The sequence below is a fragment of the Lepus europaeus genome, chromosome 11, assembly GCF_033115175.1.
Source record: "Lepus europaeus isolate LE1 chromosome 11, mLepTim1.pri, whole genome shotgun sequence".
Classification (NCBI taxonomy): Eukaryota; Metazoa; Chordata; class Mammalia; order Lagomorpha; family Leporidae; genus Lepus; species Lepus europaeus.
In genome coordinates this window covers 88,463,585-88,486,321 of record NC_084837.1, presented here as the reverse complement: position 1 = coordinate 88,486,321, position 22,737 = coordinate 88,463,585, and the positions used below count along the sequence as shown (strand labels likewise).

Sequence of the window (22,737 nt, the reverse complement as noted above, 5' to 3'; positions counted from 1 at the left end):
AGCGCGCGCTACTTGAAGTGCACCTGGCTGCAGGTGGCCATGCTGGCGAAGGGCGCCCTCTCCTCCAGGCTGCCGTTGAGTGTCAGCTCAGAAAAGTCTGTAAACAGAAAGAAGGCGCGATGAGAGCCGCTGCGCCTTGCCGCCCTGCCACCCTGCCCACAGCTCAGTGACCGAGCGGCAGTGGCATGGCGCGTGGCTTCCGTAACAATCTCAGACCAGAATCGGGCAGCACACCGCACTGCATGTACATATGACATCATCCTGACGCACTGACAGTGCGGTTAAGTACAGCGTTTAGGGCATTTTCTTTAAGTTACATATGTCTCAGGTGGGAGCCTAGTGCTTTATTTTTTGTGCCACTCAAATAGGGGTAAACAGTTTCAACAAACATAATTTGTAGTTTAGGAAAGACACTCTGTGGGATTTGTAGTCTTAGAGTCTCACATACCCATTTGTCTCTCATGACTGTTCTGTTTCAAAAATAAATGGTCCAGTTGTGAGATGGGATTACACCCACTCCTTGTGGCTCAGCGTTTTGGTTTGCATCTTTTCTCCATTATCAGTTATAAACAGTCATTTGCTGCCCACCCAGTGGGTGCTCAGTACTCCCCTGGACTCTGTTTTTCTCCCCCCTTATTCCCTCTCCTGTGGTGGGCACTGCTCTCAAGCTCCCAGCTGTTTCACACCGTGAGATACCAGGACAAGCTGGCCTTCAACCTCAGTGTGCGGTCTAATTCCTTAAATGCAGGCCACCTGTGATAGCACAGCCCATTACTGGGCTTTAGCCTTCGTACCTGAGGCTTCGTTTGAATAGCTCATGACTTTTACAAATGAGGCTCTCCTTCAAGAGTGGGGGCTTTAGGCCAATAGTCACTGAATAATTTCTAGACAAACACATCAAGAATATGTAATGGGTAGAAGAGGTTACAAAGTTCAAGTCAAAATGGAATTTGAGTACATTTCCAAGCATACTAATAGATGATTTTGTAAGAATTTCTTATCTTTGTGGAAGGAGTTATTGGGCCAATGCATTAGCAAATTGAAATAATGTCAACATTCAAACTAATTTCCACTCTTGAAGCAACCTGTGACAGACTGAGAGCTGTTCCGTTGCTTAGGGAGCCAGCATCACTGGGAACATCCACCTTTCTCATCATTACTATGGGTGAGGTCGAGCACCTTGTATTACGACGACACTGGAATTTCCTTTTTGGGGAACTGCTCCTATCATCTGTCCTTTTTTACCAAGTTATTTACATTTTTCTTGCGGATTTGCAAGTTCTTTATATACCAGGAAAGGACGCCCTGTTCTGAGCACGAGATGCGTCTCCTGGCTCACATCTGCCTGTTAAGCCTTGGGCGTGTTTTGCCATGCAGAAATCTCTTTGTATTTAGTTGGTGTTCAACTTCTGTGGCGCCCAGGTTTCGTCTGGCACTTGGAGAGGACAGCTGTGACTTCAGCTGGCGGCCTCAGGAAAGCGCTCTGGCTGCTTCAGGACTTCTGCAGTTTCACTGTCTGAGCAGAGCCCCTGACACAAGTTTCCACTATGCCCGAATCAAAACACACAGCTCTGGGGAGTAATTCTGCGAAGTATCCAGAACATCTGTATTCCCAGACTACAGGCTTTTGAAATCTTAGGTTCTGTCTGAAATCAGACTGGTTGTCAAGTAATCCTTGCAAAATTTTAACGTTTCATGAACAAGAGACAACAGAACCTCAGACATGGGTGTCTGAGGAAGAGGGAAGACTTGGTGGCTTAGCTCTTTTCACTGCGAGACATTCACTGATGAACGTGGACCATACTGACAGAGCCCTGGGAACAGCTCTCACTCAGTCACAGGGGACACGAGGGTGGACACAGAGCCACGATGGGTGGGGCGGTGCACAACGCTGTGAGGTGTGGCCTGCATTTCCACCTCCTCACCTGTCTTTACTCCTCTGTGCCTCCTGCTCGCTCTCTCTTCTAATAAACATTTCTCTATCCCGGATAATGAGATAAAGTGTCATTATCACACAGTGGATTCTCTGGGCATTACGCTTATATATATAAAAAGTATAATTTTTTAAGACTAAAGATGTTTTACACCTAGAGCTCAGGAAAATTATTTAAAACTAGTTCCTGAAGATAAGACAATGACCTCCCTAAGGTGTATTTTCTACTGGGATAATTCGTCTGAACAGATCAGAAGCCATCTTTACCATTACCAGGTCTGTGAAAACTCAGGTGGTCTACAGGTGAGCTGTCACTCAGCTGCCAAACAGTTTTGACCTTCTTCTGACCGCTGTTTATTTCCACTCTCCATTTCTGTGGTTTCTCACTAAGGAAAGGAAAAAAAAATGTTTTTCTTTCTATAGCCATTTAGTGATGTCCTCATTTGCTAAACACCGAGGAAGGAGAGACAAACAGGTCCCCGCCCTCAAGAAGTGCAGTGGGGGCAGGGGTTGTGGGTGGCCAAGCGTTCAGATGGCTGGGTTGAGATTCTGCATCTCATATCCTGGTGCCCAGGTTAGATCCCTGGCACAGCTCCTGCTGGTGCACACCCTGGGGAGCAGGGGTCCCTACCACACAAGAGGGAGGCCTGGACTGAGTTCCCAGCTCCTGGCCCTGGTCCCTGGCCAAATGCTGCTCTAGGCAGCTGGGGAGTGAATCAGAGCGTGCGATCTCTCTGCCTCTCAAAAAAAAAAAAAAAAAAAAAAAAAAAAAGTTTTAATTTTAAAAGACAACATTGATACCAATTTACCAACTCAATGTTTTCAAAAGCAGTAACAGGGAAATACCAGCTGAGTCAGGGGACAAAAGAAGGTAAGACTGTAACTCGGGGGTTGCACTCTCCATTCCGGGAGGGGCTGTCAGGTGGAGAGAAAGGCCAGCATGAGAGGCCAGAGGCTCCCCGGCCTACAGAAAGCAGCCGCAGGGCTGGGAGGAGGTCAGATGGGGAGGACTCGGACAATCAGCATCTCGGAGGGGAAGCAGCTCAGGGTCACCAGGTCTCCGTGGGACATGGACACCAAAATGCCTACAGTCACGGAGGGGCTTAAGGCATTAATTTAATAATGAACTTGCTTACCTTTGGTATAAGTTTTTTATGGCAGCTGCTCTGACCGGTAGCTGAAAAATGTGTTGCTCATCAAGAGGATTCTGTTTATAGTATTTTATGCAGGATCTAAAACAAACAAAAAGACCTACTTTTGAAAAAAAGAGCCGGATGGAGATAAATCGTCAGGTCATGTGACGCTCAGGAGTGACCCTCAAAGTTTATCAACGACCACAAGCAGCAGCAGCAACACAAAGAATCATCTCAGAGCCACAACATCAATACCAACCCCCGCCCCGACAAAACTTTCGTCATTTTTTTCTTTGAAAGGAAATTTTTTTTTTTTTTTTGACAGGCAGAATGGATAGTGAGAGAGAGAGAGACAGAGAGAAAGGTCTTCCTTTTTGCCATTAGTTCACCCTCCAACGGCCGCTGTGGCCGGCGCATCTCGCTGATCCAAAGCCAGGAGCCAGGTGCTTCTCCCGGTCTCCCAAGGGGTGCAGGGCCCAAGCACTTGGGCCATCCTCCACTGCACTCCCGGGCCATAGCAGAGAGCTGGACTGGAAGAGGGGCAACCGGGATAGAATCCGGTGCCCCAACCAGGACTAGAACCTGGTGTGCCGGCGCCGCAAGGCGGAGGATTAGCCTGTTAAGCCATGGCGCCGGCCTGAAAGAAAATTTCATTTAAAAAATACCACTGTGGACACATTTCTCATATACAGCAACATTTAAGCCCAAAGAAAGGCTTTTTCAGGAGAAAACAGAGGGGAAGGAGACACAGCCTCCACTTTTCAGAGTCTGGTGAAGAAGAATTGACTCATTTACACTGCTGATCTTTAATGAAAAAAAGAAAAAAACAAAAAACACCTCTTCCAGGTTCTATTAAAAATTTTTTATTTAAAAATTTTCCTTGCCACTGAGGCAGGTCCTAATTTTAGAAAAGGCAAAGGATGCCCTTATTTCTAGTCTGAGGCCTCACACACGCACCAGGCACCCCGGCCCACGGCCGCCCTGAGCGAGCGTCTTGGGGCTGTAAGGACAGCGGTGCTACCAGCAGGTTGGCATCAGGGCTCAAGCCCTCCCTGGAGCAGAGATGGCGGCCATGGCAGTCCGGCCCAGGCTTATAGGGACGTAGGGAGAGAGGAAACTAATATTTACTAGGTACCTACACAGTGTCAATACCCTATACCCATTCACGGCGTCATCTTTACAGCACACACGTGGGGTTATCAGAGGAGTAAGATGCATGGAAAGGACCTTCCCAAGGCAGTCAGAGAGCTCAGGGCCAGACGTCACGTCCGTTCCTGCCGCGGCCTCGCCTTCCTAGGACACTGACCAGAACCATGCATGCGGAGGACAGGCGAACAGGTGCTACCCTAACTGGCAATGACACTGTACAGATTTTGCCTGCAGTTTTTCAGAATGAATATATTTTATGTAAGTAACAACAGAGATACTTACTGTGTCAGAGAAAAGAGAAGTTCATGTTGAAGTTTAATGAAAAGCATGCAGCTGACTACTATTTCTAGAATATGGTGGAGCTTCTGGACACGATAAACCTGCTCTTGTAAATCTACTGATGGAGAAATGAAGTATTCCTGAAATGAAAAAAGTAAAAGCAAAACAGGGCGTTAAAGAGTAAAGTAGGGGCCGGCGCCATGGCTCAACAGGCTAATCCTCCGCCTTGTGGCGCCGGCACACTGGGTTCTAGTCCCGGTTGGGGCGCCGGATTCTGTCCCGGTTGCCCCTCTTCCAGGCCAGCTTTCTGCTATGGCCCAGGAGTGCAATGGAGGATGGCCCGAGTGCTTGGGCCCTGCACTCCATGGGAGACCAGGATAAGTACCTGGCTCCTGCCTTGGGATCAGCACGGTGCGCCGGCCGCAGTGTGCCGGTCGTGGCGGCCATTGAAGGGTGAACCAACAGCAAAAGGAATACCTTTCTCTCTGTCTCTCTCTCTCACTATCTACTGCCTGTCAAGAAAAAAAAAAAAAAAAGAGTAAGTAGGTTCTTGGGGCTGGTGCCGTGGTGTAGTGGGTAAAGCCACCGCCTGCAGTGCCAGCATCCTATATGGGCGCTGGTTCTAGTCCCGGCTGCTCCACTTCCTATCCAGCTCCCTGCTATGGCCTGGGAAAGCAGTGGAAGCTGGCCCAAGTGCTTGTGTCCCTGCTCCCACGTGGGAGACCAGGAAGAAGCTCCTGGCTCCTGGCTTTGGATCGGCGCAGCCCGGCTGTTGTGGCCAACTGGGGAGTGAACCAGCAGATGGAAGACTTCTCTCTCTGCCTATCCTTCTCTGTGTAACTTTTTTTTTTTTTTTTTAAGATTTATTTATTTGAAAGAGTTACACAGAGAGAGGAGAGGCAGAGAGAGAGAGGTCTTCCTTCCGATGGTTCACTCCCCAATTGGCCACATGGCCAGAGCTTTTTTTTTTTTTTTTTTTTTTTTTTTGACAGGCAGAGTGAACAGTGAGAGAGAGAGACAGAGAGAAAGGTCTTCCTTTTTGCTGTTGGTTCACCCCCCAATGGCCACCGCAGCCGGTGCACCACGCTGATCCGATGGCAGGAGCCAGGTACTTATCCTGGTCTCCCATGGGGTGCAGGGCCCAAGCACTTGGGCCATCCTCCACTGCACTCCCAGGCCACAGCAGAGAGCTGGCCTGGAAGAGGGGTAACCAGGACAGAATCGGTGCCCCAACCAGGACTAGAACCTGGTGTGCCGGCGCCGCAAGGCGGAGGATTAGCCTATTGAGCTGCGGCGCCAGCCACGGCCAGAGCTTTTAAATTAACGGTACACAGAATGGGCAAAAGAAAAACCAAGTTGAGAATGAGAAATGAACTCACCAAATGGTTCAAAGATGCAAGTTCTTGACCTATGAAGAAAAAATGCAGATGCACAAATAAGGTTTAGGAATTGTCTACTACATGCTAAGGAAGCTAAGTAAACATTCTGATAGCTCATAAATGAAAGAGACAGTCAGGGTAAATAGGAACTCTCAAAAGCCCCATTTTCTCACATGACACCATAACAAAAGGCCAGCACTTATTCTAAAACTGATCATATTGTGCTTCTAATGAAAAGGATCCAGTGTTGGGTATTCAAACATCTTACAAAAGGGTTTTTTATTTATGACACTAAGCTAGCAGAATCTCAAATGTTTGAATTAAAAACAAACCCACAAACAACAACTACAGTGATACGTAACCGAATACCTGGATGAAGGGACAAACTAGGGCCACAGAAGGAAATGTTTATCTCACAGGAGCCAGGCAAAGCCAGCCCACAAACGACCAGGGGTCAGCAGAAGGACGAAATCTGAGAACATCTACACAGACAACAACTGAGACGTGCGTTTCTATCTTTTGAGCTGGGAAAGGGACTTACCTATGAAAAAACTGATATAATCTTTCTTTAGTTTGTCCAAACCAATTTCCAAAAGTATCTGAAGTGGAATAGTCCCTGTGAGGGAAACTGTGTCCATGGTGCCGTGGTAGGACTGATGGATGAGCTTGCTCAGTAAGCTGTTACTCCCACTGTGGAGCTAGAAATCGAGAGCATTTTATAAAACGTAGATAAATCCAATAGGCAAAAGAGAAGCGAATTACAGCTTCCATGAGTTAAACATCGTTAAGTTTACATTCTTAGTCTCCCGACACTATAAATGGTTGCAACCAAAGTCACAACCTATAAACATGCCAGTTTCTGAAATGCTGTTCCTAGCTACCCCCACCTTTTTAAGGTTAAGTCTGAAACTACAAAGAAGAGCTTCAACCTATCACCCCTAGGTACAGTTCCACCACAGAGAAGTCACAGCTGGTCCTCAGAGGCTTCACAGCTAGGAATGCTCTTGTCCTCCATAGTGAGCCGCTGCTGCTGCACGAAGGACTCCCTGTGTGGTCCCTGCTTTTGTCACAAGGAACTCCTCACTGCCTGCAATGTCCAGCACACTAACTGCAAATTAAGAAGCGCTGTGAACTAGAGACTTCACACTGTTCTAAAGGTTAAACAATTCATTTTAAATCTACATAAAACATCTGTCATTTTTCCATTCCTTTCCAATATCTCTATTGTTGTTTACAATTTCTTTTTTTGAATGAATGGCACCTCATTTCCAACCATTGTACAGAGTGGGATTACACTACAAACCCACAAACACCGAAACTCAGGGAAAATCTCGGTGGCCCAAATGGATCCCTACGGGCCGTCAGGTGGAGCCTGCCAGCCTCTGCTCGGAGTGTGCCCGGCCACACCTCCCAACATGGCTTAGCTCCTATGCTCAGTAAGTGGCAGCCAGATTAATGAAAATAACTCCTATTAAGTGAGGAACCCTTTGTTTCTAACTTTTTACTTAGTCTTTTCCTGATTATAAAAGCAGTACAAGGGGCTGATGCTGTGGTGCAGTGGGTTAAGCTGCTACTTATGACACTAACATCCCGTATGGATGCTGGTCCATGTCCTGGCTGTTCCACTTCCAATCCAGCTCCCTGCTGGATTGTCTGGGAAAGTAGAAGAGAGCCCAAGTGTCTGAGCCCCTGCTACAGGAGACCTGGATGAAGCTCCTGGCTCTGCCCAACATAGGCCTAGCCATTGTGGTCATTTGAGGAGTAAACTAGCAGATGGAGCTCTCTCCCCCTAAGTCTGCCTTTCTAATACATAAGTATTTAAAAAAAAAAAAAAAAAAAAGTTTTAGTTATTTAAAAGTCAGAGTTAGAGAGAGGTAGAGCCAGAGAGAGAGAAAGGTCATCCATCCACTGTGTTCACTCCCCAAAAGATCACAATGGCCAGAGCTGTGCTGATCTGAAGCCAGGAGTTTCTTCTGGATCTCCCACATGGGTGCAGGGGCCCAAGGACTTGGGCCATCTTCCACTGCTTTCTCAGGCCATAGCAGAGAACTGGATGGGAAGTGGAGCAGCTGGGACTTGAATCGGCACCCATATGGGATGCCGGCACTGTAGGCCATTGCACCACAGCAACGGCCCCAATAAGTAAATCTTGAAAAATTTTAAAAAGCACAGATTCATTGTGGAAATTGTAATGTGCAGAAAAGTTCAGGGCTAGCACCGTGGTGTAGAAGATTAAGCCTCCAACTGCAGTGTTGGCATCCCATATGGGCACTAGTTTGAATCCTGGCTATTCCACTTCCGATCTAGCTCGTTGCTAATATGCCTAAGAAAGCAGCAAAAGTGCTTGGGCCCATGCACCCACATGAGAAACTTGGAAGAAGCTCCTGGCTCCTGGTTTTGGCTTGGCCCAGCCCCAGCCATTGTGGCCATATGGGGAATGAATCAGTGCATGGAAGGTCACTCCCTCTCTATCTCTTTCAAGTAAATAAATAAATATTTATTTAAAAAGAAAAAATATGTAATTCAAATGGAAAGTCACTTGGAACCCTTCCACCAGAAGGTGGAAAGCTTTAAAAACCTCCTGATACACTGTGAGGCTCTCAATACATTAGTTATCAAAACTGCTTTTTAGGAAGAGTGTCCCAATTTGTATTCTCATTAGTATAGGGGAGCACTCATCTACAGCAGCAGTTGACGACATCAGTGTTGCACACACTGAGCACTTCACCAGGAGCCAGGCAGCAGGAGATGCACATGAACTGAATAGTTATTCCTGCACCAACACTGGGAGGCAGTCACTGTCCCCACCCTCACTTCCAGACAAGGACCTTGTGACCCAGGTAGTGAAGGACCTGCCCACGTCTGCAGAGCTACAATTCAGACCCGAGCAAAGTGCTGCCATGCCTGTGTCCTCACCCATCGTGCTGGGCTGCTGAGGAAACAGCAAGTCACAACCTACCCACGGCTGGATGTCACCACGCTGTAGACTCTGGATGACCAACGAGAAACACTTCACCAAGTCTTGATACGAAACCACACCTTGAAAAACACATCAGTCTGATGTTATTTTCATAGTAAATCCATCATTCATTTTAATATACAAATGAAATAGATTAATAACCTATACTTTATGGATGGAGAGGAAAGGAATTAAAGATGGTTAAAAAAAGGTTTAATACATTTTAAAAACATTTTTATTTAAAGGGGCCAGCACTGTGGTATAGTGGGTAAAGCCACCACTGTGACACCGGCATCCCACATGGGCCCTGGGTTCATCCCAGATGCTTTGCTTCTGATCCAGCTTCCTGCTAATGGCCTGGGAAAAGCAGCAGCAGATGGTCCAAGAGCTTAGGCCTCTGTCATCCACATGGGAGAGCTGGATGAAGCTCTAGGCTCAAGCCTGGTCCAGTTCTGGATGTTGTGGCCATCTCAGGAGTGAACCAGCAGGTGGAAGATCCCTCTCTCTGTAACTCTTTCAAATAAGAAATAAAATCTTTTAAAAAACTCACTTATTTCAGGTAGAGAGACAAAGATCTGCCACTTGCTGATTCACCCAAATACATGCAACAACTGGCACTAGGCCAGGCCCAAGCCAGAAGCTGGAAACTCAATCTGGCTTCCATATGGGTGGAAGGGACTCCAGTACTTGGTCCATCACCTTCTGTCTCCAACAGTGCACATCAGCAGGAAGCTGGAATCAGAAGAGGAGCTGGGACTCAACCCCAGGCACTGATATGGAATGTAGGCATCCCCAGGGGTGGTTTAACTACTGTACTAAATGCCCACCCTGATTTAATACATTGTTAAAGAAAGAAATCCAGGTCAGATTGCAAACAAAACAAAACAAACAAAAAAACTTAGAGGGCCAGCATGGTGGCGTAGCAGGTAAAGCTGCTGCCTGCAGTGCCGGCATCCCATATGGGCACTGGTTTGAGTCCTGGCTGCTCCACTTCCGTTCCAGCTCCCTGCTATGGCCTAGGCAAGCAGTAGGAGATGGCCCAAGTGCTTGGGCCCCTGCACCCATGTGGGAGACCCGGAAGAAGCTCCTGGCTCCTGGCTGGCCATTGTTGCCAACTGGGGAGTGAACCAGCAGATAGAAGACCTCTCTCTGCCTCTCTGTAACTTTGCCTTTCAAAATAAGTAAATAAATAAAACAGGAAAGAGCACAATCACACCGGACACCTACTGCTGCTCATCTTGCACCACAGCTGCTCAGCGAAGTCGAGGTCCCCGCGCACCGTGATCAGCACAGACCTGTCCACCGCGGCAGTGTCGGGCTTCACGCTCTGGAGAGGAAACACGCCTCAGCAAACACTCGGCTCAAACCCAAGAGGGGGACGCTGGGTAGCACAGGCTTTCAAACACAGATTCACCAACACAAAGGTGGACACAGATGCGTTTTCTACAATTGCATTCGCTAACGAGGACAAACTCCTGCACACAGTGCACAAGTGCAGCCTGCAAATCATTTCAGAACTGGAATGCCCAGAAATCCAGACAACAAATGCTGGTGAGGATGTGGGGAAAAAGGTACCCTAAGCCACTGACGGTGGGAATGCACAGCCACTGTGGAAGACAGGATGGAGAGCCCTCAGAATATAGGACCTCCATATGACCCAGCCATCACACTCCTGGGAATTCACCCAAGGGAAATGAAGTCAGCATATGGAAGAGTTATCTGTTCCCCTGTTTACTGCGGCTCAATTCACAATAGCTAAGATATGGACTCAACCCAAATGCCCATCAACTGAAGACTGGATACAGAAATTATGGGATATGCACACCATGGAATACTACACAGCAGAAAAAAATGAAATCCTGTCATTTGCAACAAAATGGATGAAACCGGAAAACATCATACTTAGTGAAACAAGCCAGTCCCAAAAGGACAAATCCCATATGTTCTTCCTGATCTGTGATAATTAGTAGAGCACCTAAAAGGTAATCTATAGAAGTAAAATTAATACTTCAAGATGCAATGATTTTGAACAGCCCTTGTCACAAACTATTGAGGAATAGTTTTTTTTTTTTTTTCATACAGTTTATGGAACTCTTTGCTTAGTATAGAGTTAATCATATGTGTATAAAGTTAACTGAAAATAGATCTTAGTAAAAAATAAGAATGGGAATAGGAGAGGGAGGAGGAAGAGGGATGGGGGAGTGGGGGAGGTATGGTGGGAATAATCACTATGTTCCCAAACTTGTACTGATGAAATGCATGAAGTTTGTATTCCTTAAATAAAAGGTTTCTGGGGGAAAAAAAAAACTGGAATGCTTAATAAACATTCAGCTTTTCTTACAGATGAAAATCTTTAAGAAATTACCTTTTTCTTCATTTCTTTTTGTTAAATGAGAATATAACCAGCTTAATAAATACATAAATATAATACCATATTACAGCATAGTGAAATAAGATCTTATAGTATACTACCAACAATTTCACTTATATATCTCCACAACTGAGCAACTAATTAATATTTACATGTAATTCGCATTATAAAAATACTTACCAGCTCTTAAGGAAAGCAATCACTAGCACTGACATTAAAGACAAGAAAAGGGACCAGTGCTGTAGTATAGGGGGTTAAGCCTCTGCCTGTGGCTCTGGCATCCCATATGGGTGCGGGTTCGTGTCCCGGCTGTTCCACTTCTGATCCAGCTCTCTGCTATGGCCTAGGAAAAGCACTGGAATACGACCCAAGTGCTTGGGCCCCTGCACCCACGTGGGAGACCTGCAGGAAGCTCCTGGCTCCTAGCTTCAGATCAGCCCCACTCTGGCCATTGTGACCATTTGGGGAGTAAATCAGCAGATGGAAGACCTCTCTGTCTGTAACTCTGCCTCACCAATAATCTTAAAAAAAAAAAGAAAAAAGAAAGAAAGACTACAAAACTCCCTAAAATGCAGCCCTGACTAGATGAGATCCGAGATGGTACAACATGAAACATAACAGTACAATCCAATCTTAAAGGTTCACTTCTACGTGACAGTACTCACTCACCTCTGTGTCCTTTCTCGTGGAATCCCCAAATCCACCCAGCTGTTCCAAGTCTAGAAAGTGGCAGAAGCTGGTTAATTCTCGATTCTGCTGTTCTGCTCTGCAAATTCTTTGCATCCTAATCCCATTGTCAAGTGGCACACAGGACAGGAGACGTGTAACTGGGGACTTGGGCCATGACTGGCATCTCCAGCAGAGGGAATTCGAGGTTCCCATCACATCAGGTGTGGGAGGAACGGAGGGACACGACCGCCCCAGCCTGCCCCTGCCAGGCGCACAGCAGGGACGCAGAGGCTACCGTTCACCCCTCTTTTCCTCCAGTCTCAGATATGGCTGTCACAGAAATTTCAAATCAAATCTTACTCACTTTTAACATGACTTCACGACAAAAGCTGTCCCTTCAACCACGTCAGACCTCATCATTTTACGCATATTCCAACCCAAAAGAATATCAAGCCGCAGAGACAACTTGTATTTAAGTGTAGCAAATATAAATTCTCAGTCAAGAAAAATAAGAATGAGTTAGGAAACAAATACCGTTCAGAAATTCCTGTACAAGTTCAACAGCAGATTTTGCTTCCAGAGGCTCGAGCCACTCGGTAACACCAGTCCTCAAACCATCAGCCAACACCTATACAGAGATTTTAAAAAGCCCAAAGACTCCGTTAGCAGAAAACACAGTTTGATCAGTAAGGATCCATTCAATAGTATTAATTGTGCTAACATTTTACAGTGTTTGTCACTTGCCAGCTATGGCAGAAGTGCTTTATATGTAGTATGTTATCCTAACAAAACTCTTGGGGGGGGGGCGGAGAACCAGTGCTGTGGCATAGTGGTTAAAGCCCTGGCCTGCAGTGCCGGCATCCCATATGGGCGCTGGTTCAAGTCCTGGCTGCTCCACTTCTGATCCAGCTCTCTGCTATGGCCTGGGAAAAGCATTGGAAGATGGTCCAAGTGCTTGGGTCCCTGCACCCAGAAGAAGCTCCAGGCTTCTGGCTTCAGATCAACCCAGCTCCAGCCATTGTGGCCATTTTGGGAGTGAACCAGCAGATGGTTCATCTCTCTATCTCTCTCACTCACTCTCTCACCTCTGCCTCACAGTGCAGAAGAGATCCTCAGGAAATGACCACTGTGAAACTGTATGGGCGCTCAGAGACCCAGATGAGGCTCCTGGCTCCTGGCTCTGGCCTGACCCAGCCCTGACTGTTGCAGCCATTTGGAGAGTGAGCCAGAGGATGGAACATCTCTCTCTGACTCTGTAACTCTGACTTATAAATAAGTCTTTAAAAAAATGTAAAACGGTGTAGTTACTTTGGATAACAGTTACAGCTCAGCAGTTCCTCAGAACTCAGTTACCATATGACCCAGCAACTCCATTCAAGAGGTGTAAAACACCCACAGAGACATCCCTGCAGAAGTATTTATGGCATTATTCATAATGGCCATGGGGCCGGTGATGGGGCGTAGTGGGTTAAGCCTTTGCCAGCACTCCACATAGGCGCTGATTTGAGTGAAACCTGGGTGCTCCACTTCTGATCCAGCTCCTTGCTGAGCCTGGGAAAGCGGAGGACAGCCCAAGTTGTACTTAGGGCCCTGCACCCATGTGGGATGGACAGAAGCAGCTCTGGGATCTTGGCTTCAGCCTGGCCCAGCCCCAGCCATTGCAGACATTTGGGGAGCGAACCAGCAGATGGAAGATCTCTCTCTCTCCCCTCCTCTCTCTATAACTCTGCCTTTCAAATAAAAAAAAAAAAAATCTTAAAAACTAAGTAAATAAATATTCACAGTATGTTCATCAACCAATGAATGGATTAACCAAATGTGGTATGTCCATGCAGTGGAATGCTATTTGGCAACAAAAAAGGAACAAAGCACTACAGAAAACAGATTAAAGACTGCAAGGGGCTAGTGGGGCTTAGCTGGAGATGAAAATGTTCTAAAATTAAATATGGTGACAGTTGTGCAACTTGGTAAATACACTAAAAAACTGAAATTGCACACTTAATATGGGTAAATTTAATGGGGTGAAATATATATTTCTTTCTTTCTTTTTTTTTAATTTTTGACAGGCAGAGTGGACAGTAGAGGGAGACAGAGAGAAATGTCTTCCTTTTGCCATTGGTTCACCCTCCAATGGCCGCCGCGGTAGGCGCGCTGTGGCCGGCACACCACGCTGTTCCGATGGCAGGAGCCAGGTGCTTCTCCTGGTCTCCCATGGGGTGCAGGGCCCAAGCACTTGGGCCATCCTCCACTGCACTCCCTGGCCACAGCAGAGAGCTGGCCTGGAAGAGGGGCAACCGGGACAGGATCGGTGCCCCGACCGGGACTAGAATCCGGTGTGCCGGCGCCGCAAGGCGGAGGATTAGCCTACTGAGCCACGGCGCCGGCCGTGAAATATATATTTCAATAAAGCTGTTATAAAAAGACATAAGGAAGACACTGAGTAGATCCTAGTTTGCTTTGTATGCCAAACTAATGGAGTCTCTACTGCATTAAAATGAGGAATCCCTTTGAGATTCAATATATAGACTTGAGCCCAAATTACTGACACACAAAATTATTAAAACAAATGCTAGTTAACCTTTAGTATCAATCAAAATCCCCATTTATCAGCAGAACATTAAACTTGGGAGTAAAATGGCAGCTGACCAGCCAGGAAAGAGGAGAACCACTCATGAATACACACCAAATGCCCCATTAGCAAGGCGGGGAAGAGCAGAGACTATCAACCAACTAATGCTCCCTTTAAAGCAGAGGTGAAGTGCCTGACCCAAGGGCCATATGAGACGTGCAAAATCACGTGGTCTGGACCTGCCAAGGCAACAGCAGGTCTGTAGTAAGCTGATTTTTAAGCCAATCATTTTGAAAGGCCCGCAAATGAGGTTATAAAGATCCGAACGATAGAAAAAAGGTCCCTAGCCTGGCTTTAACAGGAAGAACATGTAAGTAAAAGAAGACTGCCCAACTGCCAAGAGCATCGCACAAACCACACATTTAGAAGAAACTTTAAAGAATACAAAGTAAAACATGGTGCAAGCAAACATTTTCACAAAAACCTGATGTACTGCAAGTCAGGAACTGCAGAAGGCTACTCACCAGGAGGAACCTCAGCTCTCTGTGAAGATGGTTCAGACGACCCCTGGGCTCTCCCGACTCCACTTTAATATTCTGAAAAGCAGCCAAAGTCTGTCAGTCTCACTAGTCATCCCAGCTTCTCTGTTTAAGGGTCACGGTCACCTGCATGTCACATCATCCACACATTAAAAATTCCATTTCAGACAGCACCAATGAAGGGAGGAATGAAGTCAACCTTCCCCAGCGAGGCTGCAGAGCCTGCCTTCCCGAGAGAGCAACCTAGATTCAAGCCAGCACTGCACCCTCTCTTCGCCCGACCAGTGGCAGCTGCATGGAGCAAAGCCCTCGGCACAGGCTCTCCTGCCCTTGCCCATGAAACTTCAGGGGAACAGGCAGGAGAAACTTGAACAAATATCTCTCAAGAGTCAATAATGACTGGACATTATCACATACCAAAAGAAATTCCCCCAATAAATCCGTTGATTAGACCCCTAACTAAACCAACAGGGTGCTGTCCTTGTTACAAACTGAAGACCTTAAAAAAAAAAAAAAAAAAGGAAAAGGAAACAAGTAAATGCCAATGGGCGTGGGCCTTCAGAGTCCAGGGGAAGAGTGAGAGTGTCTTATGAAAAGCTCTCCAGCTCTCCACAACCTTTTAGAAGTACCGCCATATATAAATTCCTATTAAAATAAAAGCATGAAGAATATAATGATCAACAGTCCTAGCACCCTGAGGAAGTTACTGTTCACGGGATTCGAGTTTCTGCACAAACATTCCAAATAAAAAAAGATGGCTGAGCTCCTCCTGTATCTGTAAGTTTGTAGTTTTCCCTTTTTGTGCTTATTGAGCACAGAGACCAACACGCGTACTCCTAAAGACAGAAGAGAAGAGACTTCAATGACTCACGTTACTCCCCACTCAAGAGACTTTATTAGTCTCTAGAAAATTTTTAGGTCCCAGAAGTACAGAGCTGTAGACAACTGACAGCTCAGCTTGCCTGGCAAACCTCCACTGAGCACCCTAGTGAGATGTCAGGGCCAGGCCAGCCTTTCGGAGTTGTTACCCCCAGGTAACTCCTGGGGCAGGAAGCACATAGCACCAGCCACAAGTAGGCAAGCCAACCTTGGGGGCCTCATGGGCCCAGTGAGAAACTAAGGTCCACTCCTACCAGAACGGCAGTCGAAGAGAGTGGAGGGCTTTGAAGAATCTCGTCCACAGGACTCCAGGAAATATCCAAAATGATTGTAGTTTGTGATGTGGCAAAGGTCTCATCCAAGGCGGTGGACTTAAATAGCTCATACTGGGCGAAGCCTCTCGTTGTGACCTGAAAACAGTGCAGCCAGCAGACCATGAGTGAGCTGTGCACATGGCCAGTGCTCACCGTCCAAACCTTTTAAGGGCCAGGTGTTTGGCCCAGTGGTCAAGGTCCTGTGTGGGACACCCACATCCCATGTCTGAGTGTCCGGATTCAAGTCTTGGCTCTGCTCCCCATCTAGCTTCCTTCTCATGCACGCCCTGGAATCAGCAGTAATGGCTCAAGTGCTTGGTATGTACCCAGGCGCAGATCTGCAGTGAGGTCCAGGCTGCTGGCTTTGGCCTAGCTTAGCCCTGGCTGTTATCTAGACAGTGAACTAGTAGGTGGAAGCTCTCTCTCTCTCTCCCTCAATCTGCCTCTCTGCAGTTCAACTAAATTCAAAAAGTAAAACAAAAAGCCACTTTGATGCTTGTCCCAAAAGAAGACACCATACTCCATACTTCTATCCCAATGAAAAAGTACAATTCTTTTAAATCACAAAGGTTAGCTAAAGGTAAGAAGGCATATAGTTAGCTTTCCATAGCCATGGGTTCTGCATCTGTGGACTCAAATTCTATCAATAGTAAACAAGTACAGACATCTTTCTTGTCAGTATCCCCTGAACAACACAGTATAACAGCTATCTACATAACATTTACATTGCATTGTAAGCAACCTAGAGATGATTTAATATATCCAGAAGGATGTGCACAGGTTATATGCCATTTTCTGTAAGTGATCAGCATCAGAGTTTGGTACTCACGACGACGGAAGGAAGTAGAACCAATCTCCATGGACACTGGATGACTGTATTTTTAATTATTAGCTGACATGAAAATAAATGCAAACAATTCGATACTACAGAAAAGTATCTGATCATATTAGGGATGAAAAGACCCTTAAACTACAAACACGGGTAAACAACAGCTAAAGAAAACAGTAAGAGGAGAAAGGTAATACTCACAGCAGACACATGATGCCTTTTCTTGTGCAAATTTTTTAGGTTTTCAAGATTTATGAAATAATTTTTATCAGCTATAGGACATAAAAAAAGAAAAAACTTAAAGATACAATTCAAAATCACACTATTAGAGAAAGCTAGAAATTATAATCTAAATTTTGAGGGTACCACAACACTAATAACTGTTGAAGTTAAACTTTTTTTTTTTAAAGACTTATTTATTTGAAAGTCAGTTACACAGAGAGAGGAGAGGCAGAGAGAGAGGTCTTCCATCAGATGGTTCATTCCCCAGATGGCCTTAATGGCTGGAACTGTGCCAATCTGAAGCCAGGAGCTTCTTCCAGGTCTCCCACATGGGTGCAGGGGTCCAAGGACTTGGGCCATCTTCCACTGCTATCCCAGGCCATAGCAGAGAGCTGGATCGGAAGTGAAGCAGCTGGGACTAGAACTGGTACCCATATGGGATGCTGGCACTTCAGGCCAGGGCGTTAACCCGCTGCACCACAGCGCCAGCCCCTGAAGTTAAACTTAATCAGAGATGAATGTTTATAAAAGAATGAAACTAGAACAAGGATAAATACCACCACCTATACTAAGGGAGTCACTAAGGGGCAGCTGTTTGGCACAGTGGTTGAGATGCATCCTGTGACAGAGTGCCTGGGTTCTAGTCCCAGCTCCACACCTGAGTCCAGCTTCCTAACGCACACTCTGGGAAGCAAGAGGTGAAGGCTCAAGTATTGGGTCCCTGACACTCACATGGGAAACTGGAATTGAGTTCCCAGCTCCTGGATATGGTCTGGACTAGCCCTGGCTCTTGTGGGCATTTGGGGAGTGAAACAGCAGTTGGGAAATCTGTTCATCTCTCTGCCCTTCAAATAAATACAACTAAATAAAGAGTTATATTGTCATCATATTCAGTTTTTTGTTTTCTAATGAAAACCACAAACAATCAAATGACACCCAAACAAAACAAGTGTAAACTCCAGGCCAGATTTCTAGAGATCTGTTTCTGCCTCTGGAATGCTTCCTATAGGCTGGAAGTTATACACCAGAGGAGATTCATCCTGATTAACCAAAGTTCCACTGCTTACCCTTCCCTCAGCAAAAGCCACAAAACAGTAACTACACAGAATATACACACAAGAGTGAGCACCCACCTTTACAAGTGACCACGTACAGGACAATGCCTGTAATGCTGTCGCTTGTCGTGACAAGCTCGGCTCCTAGCCAACAGGTACCTTCAGGATCTGAACTGTCACATCTTGCCCAAAGAGGAGGAAGGGCAGTAACTGGCCGATCAATCTTCAAATGGGTCATATTAGGGTTGTGAGCCATGGTGTACAGTCCAATTAACTGCCTTGGAAATGCAAGGGAGAAGATCAAACTGTAGGTGAGGCTGATCAGTCATTTGCTTTTAAAAAAATAAAGGGTTTCACAGAAAGTGAGAAGTAGCAAAAAGCAAAGAAATATGTACTTCACCCAGAGCAGAGAAACAGAAAAATCAAGAAGCACACAATAAAAAGTGAGAGAGCAAGCACTGGAGCTACTGCAAGCAGGAAGCTCAGGATGGCAAGTGCTGGGGGTCAGAGAAGCAGCAGAGTCTGAGATGAGCAGGAGCCAATCAACAAGCACAGGAACAGACACCACTAGGCACTGGGACAGTTAAGGAAATTTGAATATGGGCTCCAAATTAGTAACAGTATTCTAACAATGTTGCATTTCTAGATTTTTATCATTGTTCTGCTGTTATGTAAGAGAATGTACCTGTTCTCATGAACTACATGGTGAAGTATTTGGAGATAAAAGAATATAAAGTCTCTAATACACTGTCAAGATTTCATTTAAAACACACCTATGTATATTTCTATATGCATACATATACACATATGTTACATGTACTGTACCTATGCAGGAACACCTGTACTGAATGTGTGTGTACAATGGTATAGTTCATGGGAAATGGAACTGAAAGCTAAGCCCGGCGGCATTTGGTACAACTGTTCCGGAGCCACCTGGGATGCCCACATCCCATATTCCAGTTCTTGGCTCTGATTCCTGGTCTGACTCGGAATCAAGCTTCCTGCTGATGTGCAGCCTGGAAGGCAGGAAGTGATAGGCCAGACACGTGGGTCCCTGCCACTCATGTGGGACACCCAGATCAAGTTCTTGGCTCCTGGTTTTGGCCTGGCCCAGCCTCAGCTAATGTGGGCATCTGGGAAGTGGATCAGCAGATGGAGGATCTCTGTGTCTCTCTCTCTCAGCCTTTCAAATATATAAAAAAGAAAACCCAAGTTGAGAGTAAAAATCTGGCCAGTAGTTAGGATGCCAGCTGGATGCCCATATCCCACACCGGAACGCACAGGTCCACGTCCTGGCTTGGCTCCCAATTCCAGCTTCCCGCTAATGCACAACTTGGGAGGCATTACATGATGGTTCAAGTGGCTGGGTGTCTTGCCACCCACACAGGAAACCTAGATTGAGTTTTGTAGCTCCTGGTTTTGGCCTGTCCCAGCTCTAGCTATTGCAGGCATTTGAAGAGTGAACCAGTGGGCGAGAGATCTCTGTCTCTCACTCTTTCAAATAAATGAAGTAAATTAAAAAAAATTTTTAAGATTGTTTTGGTACAAAAAAATTTTTGAAATCTATGCAGTTTTTTACAATGCATATTTTCATGAACATTCTAAAGTAACATCTTCTATATCCCATAGTTTTAAGTATCTATAAAATGTACACATACACATATGTAACTACAAATAACTTTGCATATATAAAAACAGACACAATCACACAAAGAGTGAGACAGGGAAGAGAGAATGAGATGCACACGCAGCAAACGTCGACAACTGGTGAATCTGGGCCGCAGTACACAGCCGTTCCTGGACTTTTTTTTTTTTTTTTTTTTTTTCTTTTTTTTGACAGGCAGAGTGGACAGCATGGCGCACTGCACTGATCTGAAGCCAGGAGCCGGGTACTTCCTCCTGGTCTCCCATGCGGGTGCAGGGCCCAAGGACCTGGGCCATCCTCCACTGCACTCCTGGGCCACAGCAGAGAGCTGGACTGGAAGAGGGGCAACCGGGACAGAATCCGGCGCCCCGACCGGGACTAGAACCCGGTGTGCCGGCGCCGCAGGCAGAGGATTAGCCTAGTGAGCCGCGGCGCCGGCCCCTGGACTATTCTTGTAACTTCTTGTAAGTCTGAAAGAACTTGTGCACCAAAATTAGAAGTTACTGAAAAACGCAGTTTACGCTTGTATTTTTCAAGGAGATGAAAACTGAATTTATTACCAACAGATGTTCAGGGAGGGAATTTCGAAGGGATTTTATTTCAAAAAGGAAGTACGATAATCCCAGAAGGAAGGTCTGAACAGCAGGAACGGCGAGCAAGGGAACAAGCACAGGGACTGTGCAAACCAGTGCCGGCTGGAGGAGCCAGCACAGACACGGAGTAAGGACACAGGCCAAACGCGACGGCAAGCAAGAAGCTCCGAAGGAGACGGCTAATGCAGCTGCATTAAAAAAGCAAGCACTTTTGAAGCTTCTGTGGTGCAAAACAATCAAAGTCACCACAGAGAAAAGTCACTCTGTGAACACCGCAGTGGCTGTCGTTCTACAATGCTATTATACAGTGTTATACAACTCCAGTACTCTCTGATGGCAAGGCTTCTTTGGTTTTGGACGTAGGGCAGAGGGTTCTACACATGGCCACACAGTGGGGAGGCAGATACAGGCATCGGGAGTTCCAGGAGCTGCCCCACCGGCATGCTAGGCAGAGTCATTCCTCACTGGGTGGGACGGGACCACGCACTACAGGACAGGATACTTGCCAGTCATGGCACAGGCTGCCAAATGCCATTGGCTCCCCTCAGTCATTTCACCAACTGAAAATACTCCCCCATCAGATTGGGAATTGTGGGACAAGAGGTTAAGCCACTGCTTGCAATGCCTGCACAACTTATTACAGTGCCGGGTATCAGTCGCTCTGCTCCCAATCCTGCTTCTTGCTAATGTGCGTGAGAAGGCAGTGGGCCACAACGCAGGTACCTGGGCCCCTACCACCCATGTGGGAGATCAAGACGGAGTTTCAGGCTCCTAGCTTCACTTTGGCCCAGTGCTAGCCATTGTGGGCATTTGAGGAGTGAACCAATGGATGAAGATCTCTGTCACTATACCTTTCAAATAAATAAATCCTAAGAGGAAAAAAAAAAAAAAAAAAGAACAGAAAAGGGGGCCGACATTGTGGCACAGCAGGTTAAGCCACTGCCTGCAACACTGCATCCCATATGAAGGAGTGCTGGTTCAAGCCCTGGCTGCTCCTGTTCCAACCCAGCTCCTACTAATGCACTTGGGAAAGCAGTGGAAAACGGCCCAAGTGCTTAGGCCCCTGCATCCACCTGGAAGACCCCGATGAAGCTCCTGTCTTCTGGCTTTGGCCTGCCCTAGCCCTGGCCATTGCAGCCATCAGAAGTGAACCAGTGGACAGAAGATCTCTTGGTCTCTCCCTCTCTCTCCATAACTTTATGCTTCCAAAGCCAAGAACCCTCCCAGGTGTACCAGCAGGAAGCTGGATCAGAAGTGGAGCATCCTAGGCCGGCGCCGCGGCTCACTAGGCTAATCCTCCACCTGCGGCGTCGGCACCCTGGGTTTTAGTCTTGGTCAGGGTGCTGGATTCCGTCCCGGTTGCTGCTTTTCCAGTCCAGCTCTCTGCTATGGCCCGGGAAGGCAGTGGAGGATGGTCCAAATGGCCCTGCACCCGCATGGGAGACCAGGAGGAAGCACATGGCTCCTGACTTTGGATTGGCGCAGTGCGCCGGCTGTAGCAGCCATTTGGGGGGTGAACCAATGAAAGGAAGATCTTTCTTTCTGCCTAACTCTGCCTGTCCAAAAAAAAAAAAGTGGAGCATCCTGGCAAACCGGCACCCATATGGGATGCTGGCATTGTAGGCAGCAGCTTTACCCAAAGAGCCAGCATCAGATCTAAACCAAATCTTAAAAAAAGAGAAAACTACTCCTGCATATTTCCAGTGGCCACTGAGTACAGTCCCAACCCTAGGGAAGGACCACTGGGGCCAAAAGACTCACGTGGAGTCTGGGTTTTATCACAAAGGCAATGAAGAACCACTACGGGATTTTTAAGCAGGGAAGCAACATAATCAGCCTTTAATTTTATAAAGATCCCTCTGGTAGCCAGTGTAGAGATGCTGCACAAATGCCTCTCAGGGAGGCATACCCCCCCTGGAAATTAGAGGCATGGCTGCAGTTTCTGCTCAAGCCAAAACAGGCTGGGCATGGGCACACCTACCCAAAGGAATGTGGCAGCGGGAGCAGCAGGGGGCTAATGGACCTTAACTGGTACCTGGGATATTTTCAGGAATTTGTAAATTTGCACAAGCATCTAAATGGACCTGTCTCCAAAGATTTACAACACAGCTCTAATCCCTATCTTAGACCACCAGACCGAATTCCTTTTCCCAAATCCTTCAGTTGATGTATAACCTTGCCTACATGCCTGCTGACCTGTAGACTTGCTGGTACCCTCTA

The 22,737-nt window shown here is 46.6% G+C and overlaps 1 protein-coding gene across 3 annotated transcripts in view; it reads right to left on the bottom strand.

Annotated features, from left to right (window-relative positions):
- Nucleotides 1-8: 8 nt before the first annotated feature.
- ZWILCH (zwilch kinetochore protein) overlaps nucleotides 9-22,737 on the bottom strand; it is a 35,727-nt gene continuing 12,998 nt past the window's right edge. For 2 of the 3 annotated variants that reach the window (XM_062206183.1, XM_062206185.1), the window contains 14 exons: nucleotides 18,358-18,557; nucleotides 17,204-17,274; nucleotides 16,114-16,269; nucleotides 14,966-15,037; nucleotides 12,407-12,500; nucleotides 11,873-11,922; nucleotides 10,060-10,159; nucleotides 8,833-8,912; nucleotides 6,415-6,571; nucleotides 5,874-5,902; nucleotides 4,498-4,634; nucleotides 3,070-3,165; nucleotides 2,201-2,319; nucleotides 9-97 (listed from right to left, as the gene is read on the bottom strand). In XM_062206183.1, coding sequence (XP_062062167.1) covers nucleotides 9-97; nucleotides 2,201-2,319; nucleotides 3,070-3,165; nucleotides 4,498-4,634; nucleotides 5,874-5,902; nucleotides 6,415-6,571; nucleotides 8,833-8,912; nucleotides 10,060-10,159; nucleotides 11,873-11,922; nucleotides 12,407-12,500; nucleotides 14,966-15,037; nucleotides 16,114-16,269; nucleotides 17,204-17,274; nucleotides 18,358-18,557 — 1,450 coding nt within the window. The remainder of the gene's footprint in view (nucleotides 98-2,200; nucleotides 2,320-3,069; nucleotides 3,166-4,497; nucleotides 4,635-5,873; nucleotides 5,903-6,414; nucleotides 6,572-8,832; nucleotides 8,913-10,059; nucleotides 10,160-11,872; nucleotides 11,923-12,406; nucleotides 12,501-14,965; nucleotides 15,038-16,113; nucleotides 16,270-17,203; nucleotides 17,275-18,357; nucleotides 18,558-22,737) is intronic. The other variant, XM_062206184.1, reaches the window with a different exon arrangement.